This window comes from Filicampus tigris, chromosome 1 (genome assembly GCF_054856515.1).
Source record: "Filicampus tigris isolate MCC_2025a chromosome 1, RoL_Ftig_1.0, whole genome shotgun sequence".
Taxonomy (NCBI): domain Eukaryota; kingdom Metazoa; phylum Chordata; class Actinopteri; order Syngnathiformes; family Syngnathidae; genus Filicampus; species Filicampus tigris.
This window is the reverse complement of record NC_141217.1, coordinates 36,625,883-36,640,270: the sequence shown is the minus strand read 5'-3', so window position 1 is coordinate 36,640,270 and position 14,388 is coordinate 36,625,883. Positions and strand designations below refer to the sequence as shown.

The window sequence follows — 14,388 nt, the reverse complement described above, 5'->3', positions numbered from 1 at the left end:
GCACTTTCCACCAAAATAATAACATTTTTATAGTACAAGAATACAATTGTAAGCTGTATTTGAAATTCACTCAAGATGACTTCCCTCGTTAAACTTTGACTTCGACGACACCAAAATACTTGTTCTAGTAAAAATTAACTTACAAGTTATATCATCATAACAGTAGTCCTTTCTTCCCCTCTCAAAAATAAAAGTTGCATTTCTTGTACACATAGTTGTGTTTATTTGTTTAATTGACGTTAAATTCAGTTTTAGTCTGAGTTCTGGAAAAGGGTTTTCGTTTTAAAAACACTGGTGCCCTCTGCTGGCTGAAAGTTTATCCTTTTAACCGAAATGTCAGTACGGGACTGGATCCGGTATTTTTTTAATAGCCTAATTTAATAAATGCCAAATAAAATAAGAAATTGAACACAATTTGTATTTTAAGGATTGGATATGGTAACTACATTTCCCAATTTATATGATGCCAAGGCAAAAATGATACACGAGAAAAATCTCAGTAGTTAATTTACGAACTTTCCTCATCACAAGTGCATAACTGGTGTGTGTGTGTGCCCTGCTAATAGGGTTGCGTCAGGAAGGGCATTCGGCGTAAAATGCTTTGCCAAATCAATGCTGCGAATCGTGCGTGCACTTGATTCGCTGTGTTCTGTATGCTTCTTTTCAACAACCAAAAGGCAATGGGCTGAAGCAAAAATTGCTTGTTTAGGCCAACATCCCAAATATCACGCATCCACATCAGCAGATCAACATAATCGGTTCAGTTTCATTTAGTATAAGAGCCCCTCCTCAATACATAAATAAATAAATAAATAAATAAATAAATAAGTCAATATATATATAATCCATTAATACTTCATAGCTTTCTCCCTCCCAATAATTATTAAGTATTTTGTGTTTTAAAGCCCATTCGATCCCACACAATGACATTTAATGTCAATATGTTTTCATCTTTACATATTTCAATCCTCAAATAGTTTTCAAGCTGCTATCTATAAATGCTTTAAGTGTCTATATTTAAACTGCTAAATGCATTGCGGCTTTGTTTGAATGTTCCTATTTTTCAATATGGAATAACTATTAGGACCCCCCCCCCCCACACACACACGCACACATACACACAAAATCTCCGACATTTTACAACTATTAGGATTCAATTATAATATGCCAGTAAAATAATAGAACACACGAAGAATACGCATTTCTTTTAATCGTGCTTTGTCAACAATGTTCCTTGTGTGCGGTGAATGGTTAATAAAGGCGTGTTTCAGCGTCTCCAACCTGGCAACCCTGAAGCAGCCTGAAGCAGACTACAGCGGAACAGCCTGTTGTCTAGTCGCTTCCCTCACAGAACGGCTACCTTTGGGATCTGCGCTCACCGGTGCCCGAATTATTATCTCCTTTTCCATCACAAAGTACGTAACGTAACTACTATTTGCCTACTAAACTAGCATGTATACGCCTAATCAATTTAAATAATAAAAAAAAGCTCGCTTTCGAAGCGAGCTGCTTAAACCGGTGTCTAATGAATAGATGGGCAGCTTGCTTGCTTTTCTTTATTTTTGTACCACAATAAACGAAAGCTAGCTTCCAGCTACCTAAAGGAGCATTCCGACGTTCATATTTGATTGAGTAGGGGGAGGAAATATGGTGTTGGTTGGCGTGCTCGTGTTGCAAATCATTGTCGGTGTGTTGTTCTAAATGTTACGCCAGAGGCTTTAATAATTCTAATTGCGATCGTAGCGGTGCAATGCTAACGCGCTGTTGGGTAAGACGAGCAAGCTAAACTAATCTTAGCTAGACTTGTCTTAATTTAGCTAAGATTAGCCCACCTTAGCTTAGCTTAGCTTTGCTACGGACTCCGGAGATGGGCTTCTGATGTGAAACGAGCGAGAATAAAGCATATCATTGTGTCGGCTACACGGGACAACCTAGCGGCTACTGCAACCTTTCTTGTCACGTAAGGCGTGGAATTCCCACCGTTCAACTTGCGCTTTGGTTGGCTTCAGTTGCCACTTCGTGGAAGTAGAGAAAGCAATATTTTCTTTTTAGGCATTTTGCCTGATGAACCCGAACATTTGGCCTTCAAGTTTATCTACCAGTTTCACTTTGCAGTCACTCAGGCCAATCTCGTGTTCTGAGAAGTCATTTAACTTGCATGCCTCACAGTGTGTTTAAATGTGTTCATTTTTAAAGTTGAGAGTTCCTCCAGGCCCCCCACACCTCCTCCTGCTCCTCCTCCTCCTTCATCCTGCAGCAGGCAGCCCGAATCCTGCTGGCTCTCTTGACGACTCAAGCAGGAGCAGCAGCAACCCACTTGATCAACAAACACACCAAAAGTTCGCCGTCATCACCTTTGCTTGGTGGAAATTTCCAGATGAACCTAAAATGTACTTTGCCGTTTGTTTTTAGGTGAACTCATTTGACGTTCTATTTAGTGTTTCAGTCCATTTTCAGGCAAGGAAGTGAAAGGCAAATTTCACAACTGGTGACCATGAATTGACAAATTAAATTCCTGGTTCAATTCCAAATGGTGTTTAAAGAGCCAACTTAATCATGCAGTTCACATTTTGACATCATGAGAGCAAGACGCCACCTAACATCTGATCCTCGCCAGTGTGAGGCTTCAAACAGGGTCTCGTCCCAGGGAAGTGGCCCCTGAGCTTGTAGTGTCACGCACAAGTCGACTTCCTGGGGAATTTTCATGGACCTCTTTTCCAGTTTGCCATTCAGCTCCTTGTCGAAGAACAGCAAAGTGTGCAAAAAATACTTTGGAAGCATTGCGCGGTGGGACAAACAATCATTTCTGCTATAGTACTTGTTACAAGGCAAACATGGACCAAAAAAAAACCCTGTTGTATCCAGTTTGGTTATTGCCTGTTGGGTGGACCTGTGACATGAGAGTGTTTTTGTGTTTCCTGACTTCCTGCCGCTGCGCATTGGTCAGCCACAAATATCTCTTCCCTTTTGAGCTGCTTCAAAACGCATCTCTGAAACAACTTTGAACGTGCTCCAAAACAAACTTGGTCCGTTTCGCCGTTGACTTGACGGTCCGATTCTTACATGACAAACGTGTCACAAAATAAGATTGAGTCCAATCTGAAAAAGAAAATTTTGTTTTCCGGAACGCGAGGCAACAACCGAATGAAATCTGCCTTTGCATTTTTCGACTTGAACTCATTAATTCCCCTTAACATGTGCCTGTGTCTCATTTGAGGTTTTGGAAAAGATGTAGGCATATCCACAAAACAATGTTAAAGTGATTGTGCAAAGTTGCTAGTTGCTTTTGGGAAGAATAGTTTCTAGAGCACTCAGGAAAGTCGCTAAATTGGCAAATTGACTGTCTACTAGCACCTTTGTTTGCAGCCATGTCGTAGGACTATGATGGGGTCCGTGAGGAAAAATGCTCTCTCTTAAGGGGTCCGTGGATGCAGAAGCACTAATATAGGACTAGCACCATCACTATTTCTTTATTATTAATTTTTAACTAGACACAACTTGACAAATTAATGCCAATCAACTTTCCCCCCCTCTCAGAGTATTGTGGCGCACCAGGAAGAGAAGTCTCATCTTTGACTGAGCTGATGGTTGGCGCTTCTGACTGACTCTCCAACTTGCAAGCTTCTGGCCAGCTGGTGAACCTCTACAACTCCCTCCGGCAGAACGCGAACTCAAAGAAAAGTGTGTGTGGGGGGGAACCCTCTGGCCAACCTTTGGATCCTCCACTTGAACAATCGAGGGAGCACTTTGAAGTCATTGTCTTGAGCAAGTTGACGACTCATCGTTGTGCAACTGCAGCCGGCTGCCAGCATGGCCAAGAAGAACCAAAAGGGTGAGTGTGTGTTTAGAGCAACGCGCACGGCTGACACGCATGCAGAGGTGTGGTGGAGTGTGACCTAACAAGTAGCAGAGTGACCTGACCGCTGGCTGTGTAGGTTTACTGTCACTTTGACCTCTTTTCATATCGCCGAATCATGAGTTGCACTTTGGACTTCCCTCTCACTGTGTGCGCACATAAGGGCAAATCGTAGCCTTCAGGACTCTTCCTTTTGTTTGACACAAACATGCCAGTGTAGGAAATGAGCAGACGTTTCTTTGAATGATTGTAAATGTTGCTTCATTCATAAGTGATGTGAAGATAATTTGTGTCTTGTTGTTTCCTGCTCATTCCAGACAATTCGGGGGTGGTGTTTGACACGCGCTCAAAGATGGTCATGTCCCAGGGAGGACCGCCGGAGCGGATGAAGGAAAAGGTGAGACGTGCGGACACGGGCAATGGCCAGGGGTCCGTTTCACAAAGCAGGTTCAACAAACTCTGAGCCTAATCCTGATGTCTGAGTTGTTCTACCGTATTTTCGGGACTACAACGTCACTGTCCTGTGAAAAACACTTATCTCCAATTTTGGAAACGTTTTCAATTTTCACTTTAATGCGATTTCTGTAACGCAGAAACACGATTGAGGTAAAAATAAGAAAATGAAAAAAAATGGAGATAAGTGTTTTTCACATGACAGCAACGATAAGCTATATGCTGGGCATTCCCATGGTGTTTGTACTGAAATGGAATTGATTGAACTGATTGTGCTGCAAGGGGCTATTTAATTTTATTTCCATCTTTTTATTCCAAAACAGGACATTTTAAATTGACTGTGCAGAAAATGCACAAACATACATGAATTATGGTTCCGTTACTGGTTTGGGCTGGAACATGTCAGAAAATAGACAAAAATGTTGATTGTTGTTTTCAAAAATACAACCAAATGTTTTATTTTGATTAAACCCAAAGATAATCAGTCTGCTTCCTTGGAGGACTTTGGAAATCGGATATTTACTGTTGAGAAGCCGAAAGTCTGAGCAGTGACGCAATTTGAAATTAATAAAGTTATAACTACTTGTCAATTTGACAATGGATTAATTGTTGCACTGCTCTCGAACAGATGATCATGGTGCCTTTAGGCATCAAACTTGTTTGAAACACTTTTTTTTCTATGGCTTTTGACCCAACATTAGACTGACACTATTCTGATGTTTTCCGGTGTCTGCTGTATCTCTGTTAGTATCATTAATTTGTTTTAATTTATTGCTTTCACTGTCTTTGTTTGACTATTGCTATTTTGGTTCAATTTAAAGTGCTTTGTTGCAGCTGTTGTGAAATGCGCTATAGAAATAAAGTTGTATTGATACTGGGAATTGCAGTCCAGGTTAAACCAGACGTGTGCAAGTCTAAAATTCTGTAAAAAAAAAATCCTTCTCTCATTATTAAGGCATTTAGCAAATCTAAAAATCAATTTGGTAATCCAAATTGACCTGAAACACGACAAGTTTAGTTTGATTTCATGTATATGCCTTTTTAAATAATGTACATACATTTATGGTTCCCAATAATTATAACGCTTTAAGTGCAGCCCAGACAAGACACCGTTTTGGTGGCAGAGACTCTCCACACTTTGATTATTAGCCACGGGTACAAATATAGTTGCATATTATTGTACAACAATAACACTAATATATGTGATGTCGTCGACAGTGACAAGCAATTGAATCTGAATTTTGCATCACTTGAATTTGTAACACTAGACATTTTGGATCTTTTGTAAAAAAAAAAAAAAAAAAAAAAAATGCGTATGAATCACGGCATGTTATGCTAATTAGCTTTGGGTTGTGTAGTGGCATCATGTTTTGATGTGTGGCTTCATTGTATTTCACTTTTTGTTTATTTATTGAACACATTAACAGAAAATAATCAAGTACAAAGTAAGAATAAATTAAAGACATAACTGTTGACATGTTCAAAAGGGGAGTTATAACTTATCTAGTCCTACCCCTTTTAAACCTGTTCCACCATTTGTGTCCCATGTATGATATCTGTTTTCTTGTTTTGCAGATCAGCGCCGTCAGGGCAGTTGTCCCCAACAAAAGCAACAATGAGATTGTTCTGGTGTTGCAGCATTTTGAGAACTGCGTTGACAAGGCCGTTCAAGCATTCTTAGAAGGTTTGAGGGCATCCATTGTTGACCTAGAAGGCTGCCTTCCATATAAAACATGGATGAATGGCTCGTGTTTCTCATAACAACCACTGTTGAGGAATGCCTCCAAGGCAGCAGTCGTGTACGTCACATGCGGTATGACAGCAGCCATATTTCGTGGCGGTCGCATACTTTGTTTTATGCAATTCCACCTGCCTGGAACGAAGTCCGTAGTGACGCGCCGGCTGTCGTCATAGTGCCCCTGGCAGAATAGACGATGGGCGCACCAGGAATCTAGTGCAGGCCTGTTCTATAGTAAAAACTCATTCCCTGCCAAAGACAAACTTTTTTTGTCTTTTCACAGTCCACACATTCAATGCCAGAAACGTATTTACATTTTTTTTTCCAAATGTTAGTGTAAAAGAGGGTCTGAAAATGTCTGGTAGTGAATGAGTTAAGGACAAGAAACTTCTTCTTTTTACATCAAACTCTTTTGTTTTTCTGTCAAAGTAACATCATGACAGCACCAAATGGCATTCAGACATCATTGTTTCCGTCACACCTTTTTGTAGGTAGCGCGGCGGAGATCCTGAAGGAGTGGAGTGTCACTGGCAAAAAGAAGGTAGGCGCACCTTGCTCTCATCAAGCATCTTAAAGACCTGTTAGTGAATCATCTTTGTACTTGAGTATTCCCTTTCGGTGCACAACAAGAAACTGTCCATAATGGAACGAGAAAGAGAAACCATATTCATCTTCAACCGGGAGAGCATTATGGGATGAGGTCATCTCGGAGTTTTGCGCGGCTCACATGATCCCTCTTGTCCTGTTGATACTGAACAAAACAAAATTTCAACCAAGCACTTTGACATCGACATTTTGATCTTCTACAGCCTAATAAGAAAAAGAAATCCAAGCCCCAGCCGGAGGCCGCAGCAGAACCGGGACCGTCCGAAGCCACGCCACTCGAGGAGGCCAAGGACAAGACCAACGGCTTCCATACCAACGGATCCTTGGCGGAGGGGGACTCCCTTGACTCCCTGAGCGAACATTTCGACTCGGCTTCCCTTGACGCGTCGGAGCTGGACTCTGAGCTAACCACATCTGAAATCACAGGTAAACAAAACACAGAGAGGTGCTTCTCTATTGCTCTGTCTGTCGTTGGTGTTGCATTCGCGTGTTTTCAGGGCCTACTCCCACTAGGCCGTTTGAACCGTGCCAGACTTGTGCCATTCCTTTCACCCCCCCCACACTTTTGGCTGTCTGGAACGGATCCACATTGACGGATTGACATTTCCTTTGTGAAATTTTGCATTGGTTTTTATCCAATTTGGATTTAGTCAGGCTTTTTGCAACCATAATCAAGTGGTCACTGAAATTTATTGTGAGTCTATGACATTCATGCCGGGCTCTTCTGTGCGTGCCAGAGACGGATGTGCTATGATCTTAAGCTTAAAGCACACACACGCACTAATAATAATCATAAGAAAATACAAATAATAATGATGACATGGCATGTTGTAGTACCTTTCCAAGGACACTTAATTTTGTACCTAATAAACGGACGTTAGAGCATGTGTGAAGTGCGCCCAAGCATAGCACAGCTACGTCTTTATGTACCAAAAGCAAATGAGGTGGCATGATGGCCGGCCGTGGAATCGACAGCTGTGATGTGCGGCCCTCCCATAGGTGCAGAAGCAGAGAGTCCGCCCTCCGCTCAGCCAGTACACACTTCTCACCGTGGGCCCAGAGGCAACAAAGCACGAGATCCGCAGCGTCACAACTCCTCCTTGGCACTCCCCGACAGACAAAGTCAGCAATGGTCGACTGCAGGCAAAAAGACTGGCAAGCTCTGACTCACTGCTAAAATCTGCTTCCACTGTTAAGACGTCAACTAAAAAGTAGAAGATGCCTAAGCCTGTGGTGTCATGTAATAACTGAAAATGAGGCTTGAGTTACTTCTCATGCAGATGTCACTTCATTCGTAATACTGTGTCACATTGCCGTGCACGGCGAATGGAGGCAAACCGTCGATTTGTGAAATGCTTTGTAGTCGGCCGACTCATTTATAGGCCACATGCATTGTGTGACGTTTGGGCCTTTTATTGGGTCTTCTGAGAACCTGAACGTGTCCCCTCAGCTCCCAACATTGAGCGCTCTGTGAAAGACTTGCAGCGATGCACCGCTTCGCTGACTCGCTACAGGATGTTGGTGAAGGACGAGATGGAGTCTTCCGTCAAGAGCATGAAGCAGACGTTTGCTGAGCTCCAAACCACGTGTGTACATTTCTGCCTTGCGTTAGAGAAGACCCTTTTATCAGCGTCATTTTACAGCAGTTAAGAACAATGAAGCATTTCTCTTGTTGCTTCATAGTAGCTTCCAAAAATACACATTGCATTTGAAACGCGGTTTCCAAATGAATTGGACGCTGTGCCCGCAGAGTAGCAGTTGAGTAACATTACCTGACACTTAGCCACCGTTGTATGTTCTATATGGCAACACTTATTACTGTTGTGGAAATAATCTGAACACAAATATAAGTCATTAACGTGCTGTCCGCGACCCACCCAAAACGGGTCCGTGAGCCACTATGGGGTCCCGACCCACCAGTTGACAATCACTGCTTTCAAACAAAAACAGCAATTTTTATGTGTTCGGGAAAAATAAAGTCCAACTTTTCATTTGATACTTTAGTCGAATGTAATGTAGAAATCAGGAACACTGAAACGCTGTCTAACGCTATGATCTCCACAATTGAGTACAACACGGTTCTCAGTCTTTGCGTACACATCCCGCAATTATCTTCAAATATGTTAACAAATCCCTCAATTCACTTGGCAGAGTCTCAAAGTAGGTTTGAATGAAAGCCAGTTGAGCAATACAGTCAAGTGGTTACACAGCTTGCGCATTCTCTTTTGGTCCCCTTATGAGAAAAGGCAGCAAATCAAGTATTGTCTTAAGGGCAACAATGAATTTGTCCTTGTGCTGGAGCGTTGCACTGCACAATCGTTCATCAAATTATTCCAACTGCGTGCAGCTGTGTCTTGAGTCACGTTTCTGGAATTCTTGTCTGATGAAACACAATTGAGTCCTTTTCTTCTTTTCCAGCTTGATGGACAGAGAAGTGACACTGCTGGCCGAAATGGACAAAGTGAAAGCCGAGGCCAGTAAGTACTCGTACTGTGACCGTCCGTCTTTGAGAAGTCTCGGAGAGATGGCGGCTCTCTGCGGCCGCGCCCATAGCAACTAAATACCTGGCTGGATATGTTTTCGGGAAGGTCATCAAAAGTATTGTTGTGGAAGGGCAAGACCTAGTTTTTTGTGAGTGAGGAGTCTCCGGGGTTCAACGATACAGACAGCGTTCCACTACGTGCATGTATGGAAAATAGAGGTGGACATCGTCAGTCCGTCACTTAAAAAGGAAGTCAACGCAAACCTTTTTTTTTTTTTTTTCAAGAATATGTTCTAGGCAAGCCCACTAGTTGAAACAGGGCAGTCTGATAAATATTGCGATTGTGGAATAAGTGTTAATCCACTCATTTTTAGCCATCTCTGGGGGCAGCCATTTTGACTTCTGTCGACTGAAAATGACATCGCAAGCGCTCACAACGACCAATCACGGCTCAGATTCAGAAAACAGGTCAACCGTGATTGGTTGTTGTGAGCAGTTGTGATGTCATTTACAGTCGACAGAAGACAAAATGGTCGCCCCCAGAGATGGCTAAAAACGAGTCCTTTTTTGTATCTTAATTTATAATTCCACAAACACAAACTTAATCAGAATGTCGTGTTTCAACTAGTGGGCCTGCTGGGAACATATTCTTGGAAAAAAAAAATAGGTTTGGGTTGACTTTCGCTTTAAGTTTCCGGCCCACCCACGGGTTCCCGGTCCGTCTTTGGTAGACACGGTGAATTGAGGCGAATCGTTGATTTTGTATTTGGTCGACAACAGCCAATCGGCGTCCACATCATTTCCACCTCACACACAGATGCTAAAGAAGCTTTATTGCTTGCGTTTTTTAAACAGTACATGGGAAGAGGACCTTCCAAAACTTATTTCATATTAAATGGCAATTGTTATATTGAAAATGGGGCTTACGGGGATTACAATTGAAGCTTATTTTTCCCCAAATCGTTGCTCACGAGAGAACTGGAGCCTTGTGACAAAGGTATGTTCTCCGTGGCTGAATTCTTCATCCCACCACACGTCCACTTGATGCTTTGCGTTTCCACTCAGCTACAATGAGTGCACTTCCCAAGGCCCTCAGCCCCCGTATGCTCGCAGTGCATATTTGGAGTGACCCTTATACGGTTTTGATGGGTTGCTTATATCGTACATGGAATGCAAAATAAGTGTGGAACTCACAAAACGTTTTTATTTTCTTGATGAGGACAAATGACAGCTGAATTTTTTTTTTTTTAGACTTTGATTGCATAGTGTCATTTCACTATGAAATGATACCTCAACACACATAAGTTCAATCAAACCTCCTTTTGACATGTTCATCTCGTGTGGTTTCAGTGGCGATTTTGAACGCCCGACAGAAGCGAGCCGAAGATCTCCGCAGGCTGACGGACCAGTCGGCGTCCATGTCTGAAGAGCAGCTGACTGAACTGCGGGCCGACATCAAGGTGCCTGACTCGCCGTGTGACGCCTCGTTGTTTCCCCCGCGATGCCCTCACTCTCATCTGTCGCCGTTTCTCCTTTGCAGCACTTTGTGAGCGAGCGCAAATACGACGAGGACCTCGGCAAAGCTGTCAGATTTACATTCGATCTGGAACCACTCAAGACCAGCATCACGCAATTTGGATCTGGTAAAAGCTGTCAAATATAGTCACCTTCTTAAAACGATCAACTAAGTTTTACTTTGACCTCAAAAATATGATTTTGCCTTAAAACATTTCCTCAGGATGCTGGCCACCTCGGTTAAAATCACCTACAGCCTTAGTTTAACAGATCGTTCAGTTCTACCCATGAGATGAAATTATGAATCAGTAGTTTTTTCAGTTTTTCGTTTCTTCTGGAAACCCAAATGACTTTGGTCGTTATTTTACGGAGGTGATTAGCCATCACAAGGTTGTTGTTGGCAACCGTTTTGTGACTTCTGTTGACTGAAAATGACATTGGAGTTGCTCAACAACCAATCACATCCCACCTTGTTTTCTTAAGCTGAGCCATGATTGGTCTATCTGAGCCCCGAGCAACTGATGTCATTTTCAGTCGACAGAAGTGATAAAATGGCCGCCCCCAGAGATGGCTAGATTTCGCTGCTTAACTCATAACTCCTGCTTTTCTTTGCCAGTTTACCATCCTCGGACGGCTTACTCGGATCGATCCCGCTGCAGCTCCACGTCGTCCTCAGTGGCCAGCCCAAGCGTCGTGGAAATGCCTGCCCCCACCCAAAGCCCCCCCAGCCAATTCCGACCCCCACCGGCCAAACAGGTGAGCTTCTCACAAGTCACGTAGCCGCAATGCCTGACCTGCAAAAGGGCCATGTGTGACCTACTCCGTTCTCCAAAGACCCTTCAAGTGAATTCTGACCTTTGTTTCATACAAAGACTGAGAATCATGTCGTATTTGGATGTGGTGATATCGTGTCACGTCACCCAGAGAAAGGCGGACGTGTACAATCCTCCAATGACAATGAAGCGATTCTGATTGTGATCCTGATTCTTGAACTCAGATCTTCCAAGGCAACCGGCGCACGTTCCAGGGACAAGGCTATCAGTCGGGCGGCCAGCGCTACAACAGCGGCTCCAACCACGATCGAAACCCCGGACGCCCCGATCACCGCTACCGCGGCGACGGCGGCCCCTCGAACAGCTCTCGAGGCACGCCCCACACCGCCGCCGCTTCCTCTTCGGCGTCCAACCAAAAGCCAGCTTCTCACAACGGTCTCCCCCAAAGGCCTCCGCGGATGGCCTGCCCTTGACGTTGGAATGCCTGCGCTCGCTCAAAGCCCCTTTACTTATCAACCTTGCACTCCCCGAGCCTCCGCCCGCCATCCCCAAAAGAAGTTTACAAATGTTCATGTTTCCCCGTACACCGATCCGCTCATCCCTCAGACCTAAGCAGCTCTCATGCGTCGTGGCTTGAGTGGTTGATGTAGGGCCAAACCCGTCCACCTGCAATGGTACTCGAACTACATTTGCCCTCCATGTGACCTTTTTCTTGTCCCCCCTTTCAATTCATGACACCAGATCGTTTAAAGGAAGCGTATGGCACTAATGCTGAGCTACTACAAAGCAGGGAGAACGAGTGCTTCAGCTTTAACCCGCGGCAAGCCAACCACAGTAGTTTGTTACTCAACTAGGCTAGTCGGCTATATCATTTTTCCCAACTTTAATTGAGCTGAGAGGCTCATGGTTTACGTAGGAAAAATGTCAGGGCACGTAACCCAACAAAAATGCTCCAAAAAGTATGTCTACACTGAAATCATCACATTTCAATTATTCTCAAATCGACGTTTGACTTTTTTTCTTTTTTTTTTTTAAACACAAAATTATTATGTTGTATGAATGGCAACAAGCAGATACACAGGTTATCTTCTGCCATTTAGTGGAATTGCAGGTGTCAGTCACTCGCGGCCACTGACATAGATTATGGATGACGAAACATAGCAGTGAAGCCCTGCATATTGGCTGCTCTCCATTTTTGACCCTACCCTCAGTTCTTCATTGCTATTTTTGTTCCCAGGCAAAGCAGTACTTTTATTGTGTTTTTAAACTCAATAAAAGCACTCCTTTACGGCCATCTTGTGGCATCTTAATGCCAAGGATCTATGTTGAAGTGAGTTGAAGAGCATCACCTAGGGGGAAAAAAAAGTTGCCGTTTGCAGCCGTCTTGTGGCATGTGTAGGCAATTATAAACCTTTATGATGGGATAGGTAAGGCTTGGGGTAATTACACACGCATTTTTGCTGTTTGTGCGGGGTTTAGTACTTTTTTTTTTTCAATAAATAGATCTTTCGATAAAGTGAATTTGGACAATTTCCCACAGCACAACTGATGATCTGTGGTTGGAAATGGCTGTGCTACAAAGCAGTGCGAAATGAAATGACCCTACCTGATGAAAGGTCATGACATCAGTTTAGAAAAGCAGGGCTCATTTTTTCTTTTTTTGTAGTTTGACGAATAAAAAGTATGGGACATGTCCTCATGCTGTTCTTTTTTGTTTTTGTTAATTTTTTGCTTTTTGGCTTCTGACCATCACACCGTATACATTTCTTCCTCGCTCGTTTTGGTGTGTTGCCTTTTGGCGGGCACAAATTTTTACATTTGACTTTGTGGAAAACGTGATGATTTGGGGAAATAATTTTCAGATAAATGTAATGAAAATATGCCCACCACTTTTTTTTTTTTTAACGCCTACTTTCATTTTCGTACTGCATGTATAAAGCTTCTCACTTTGTGTTGCCAGCAAAACGTGAAGAAAACAAGTCAAATACCTCAGTGTGGCCTCAATTCAACAAAGAACTGTGGGGAAATGTACAGTAAATGTAAAAACTGCATTTCTTCCACTTGATTTTTTTTTTTTCATTTCAATTTCTAAATGTAATTTGTTAAAAGTTGTAATATTCAATATGGCTTGCAGTGGAATGGTTAAGGAATCTTTGGACTGAAGAATACTTTTGTACTTCTGTCATCAAGCGACAGTGAGCGTCTGGTTAGCTTCATGCAAAAATGATGGCTAGCCCAGCAAACATCAAAGTTCACTGAAGATATTTCTTGCCGCATAGCCTTTTTTTGTACGCATGATGAGAAATATAATGTAGTGTTTTCTTGCGTGAGCTTTAAAGGTACTAGCGGCTTGATTAGCCTCATTTAGCAGTCTAAGGTAATTAGCGAATAGAAGTGTGGCAGCGTTTCCAAACTATTGCTGCAGATGTTCATGTATCTGACTGATGTCATTTTTGCTTTTGGGTTAATCACAACAACCACGATGTCGATTTTTGGGGGGTGCAAATAGTAGAAATATTAGTTTATCGCCAAAGACTTTATCCTAGTTAAACTCGCAGGTCTTTCCTTCCACAAAAATCATTTTGTCAGATTGTTAATGCAAATTCAATGGCCCCATCCACCCACCCCCGCGCCACCCAAGCTCTCTTTCACTATATGTCTGCATTTTGTATGTGAATATTCACTTTAGTCGTCATGGACATCTAGTTGCTGAGAGATCCCCAAACTCAAGTGCCTTTTTTCTTCTGGTCTCCCACTGATTGATCCCATCCACACAATGAATGGACCAAAGAGCTGGGCCTCCCCCACCCACCATTCACCCAATGGCACACTTCATTTATTTCCAATAAACACATTGCAATATGGACAGAGTTGGCCTTGAATTATTTACTATGAATGTAGGTTTTGTGTGTTTTCACTTATGACCATTTAATTTGGCATGTCCACTGGAACATTTTGACTTTAT

The 14,388-nt window shown here is 42.8% G+C and overlaps 1 protein-coding gene across 5 annotated transcripts; it reads left to right on the top strand.

Annotated features, from left to right (window-relative positions):
* Positions 1 to 1,289: 1,289 nt before the first annotated feature.
* On the top strand, positions 1,290 to 14,287 carry spats2 (spermatogenesis associated serine rich 2). 5 transcript variants are annotated; one of them, XM_086037686.1, is made up of 14 exons: positions 1,296 to 1,415; positions 2,213 to 2,412; positions 3,538 to 3,832; positions 4,174 to 4,253; positions 5,885 to 5,993; positions 6,539 to 6,588; positions 6,857 to 7,079; positions 7,653 to 7,808; positions 8,104 to 8,239; positions 9,072 to 9,130; positions 10,486 to 10,595; positions 10,676 to 10,778; positions 11,267 to 11,406; positions 11,648 to 14,287. In XM_086037686.1, exons 3-14 carry the CDS (start codon positions 3,811 to 3,813, stop codon positions 11,894 to 11,896), a joined length of 1,437 nt encoding a protein of 478 aa, XP_085893812.1. In that variant the 5' UTR covers positions 1,296 to 1,415; positions 2,213 to 2,412; positions 3,538 to 3,810; the 3' UTR covers positions 11,897 to 14,287. The 5 variants fall into 5 exon arrangements, with proteins under 5 accessions (XP_085893805.1, XP_085893812.1, XP_085893796.1 ...); XM_086037670.1 differs by having other exon boundaries at positions 2,197 to 2,390; XM_086037695.1 differs by having other exon boundaries at positions 2,197 to 2,412; positions 7,653 to 7,775.
* The last annotated feature ends 101 nt before the right edge of the window (positions 14,288 to 14,388 follow it).

Coding starts and splice junctions, on each gene's coding strand:
- spats2 (XM_086037679.1), top strand. CDS start 3,811: ATGGCCAAGAAGAACCAAAAGG. Junction 8,240..9,071: donor TTTGCTGAGCTCCAAACCAC/GTGTGTACATTT, acceptor CTTCTTTTCCAG/CTTGATGGACAGAGAAGTGA. Junction 9,131..10,485: donor CAAAGTGAAAGCCGAGGCCA/GTAAGTACTCGT, acceptor GTGTGGTTTCAG/TGGCGATTTTGAACGCCCGA.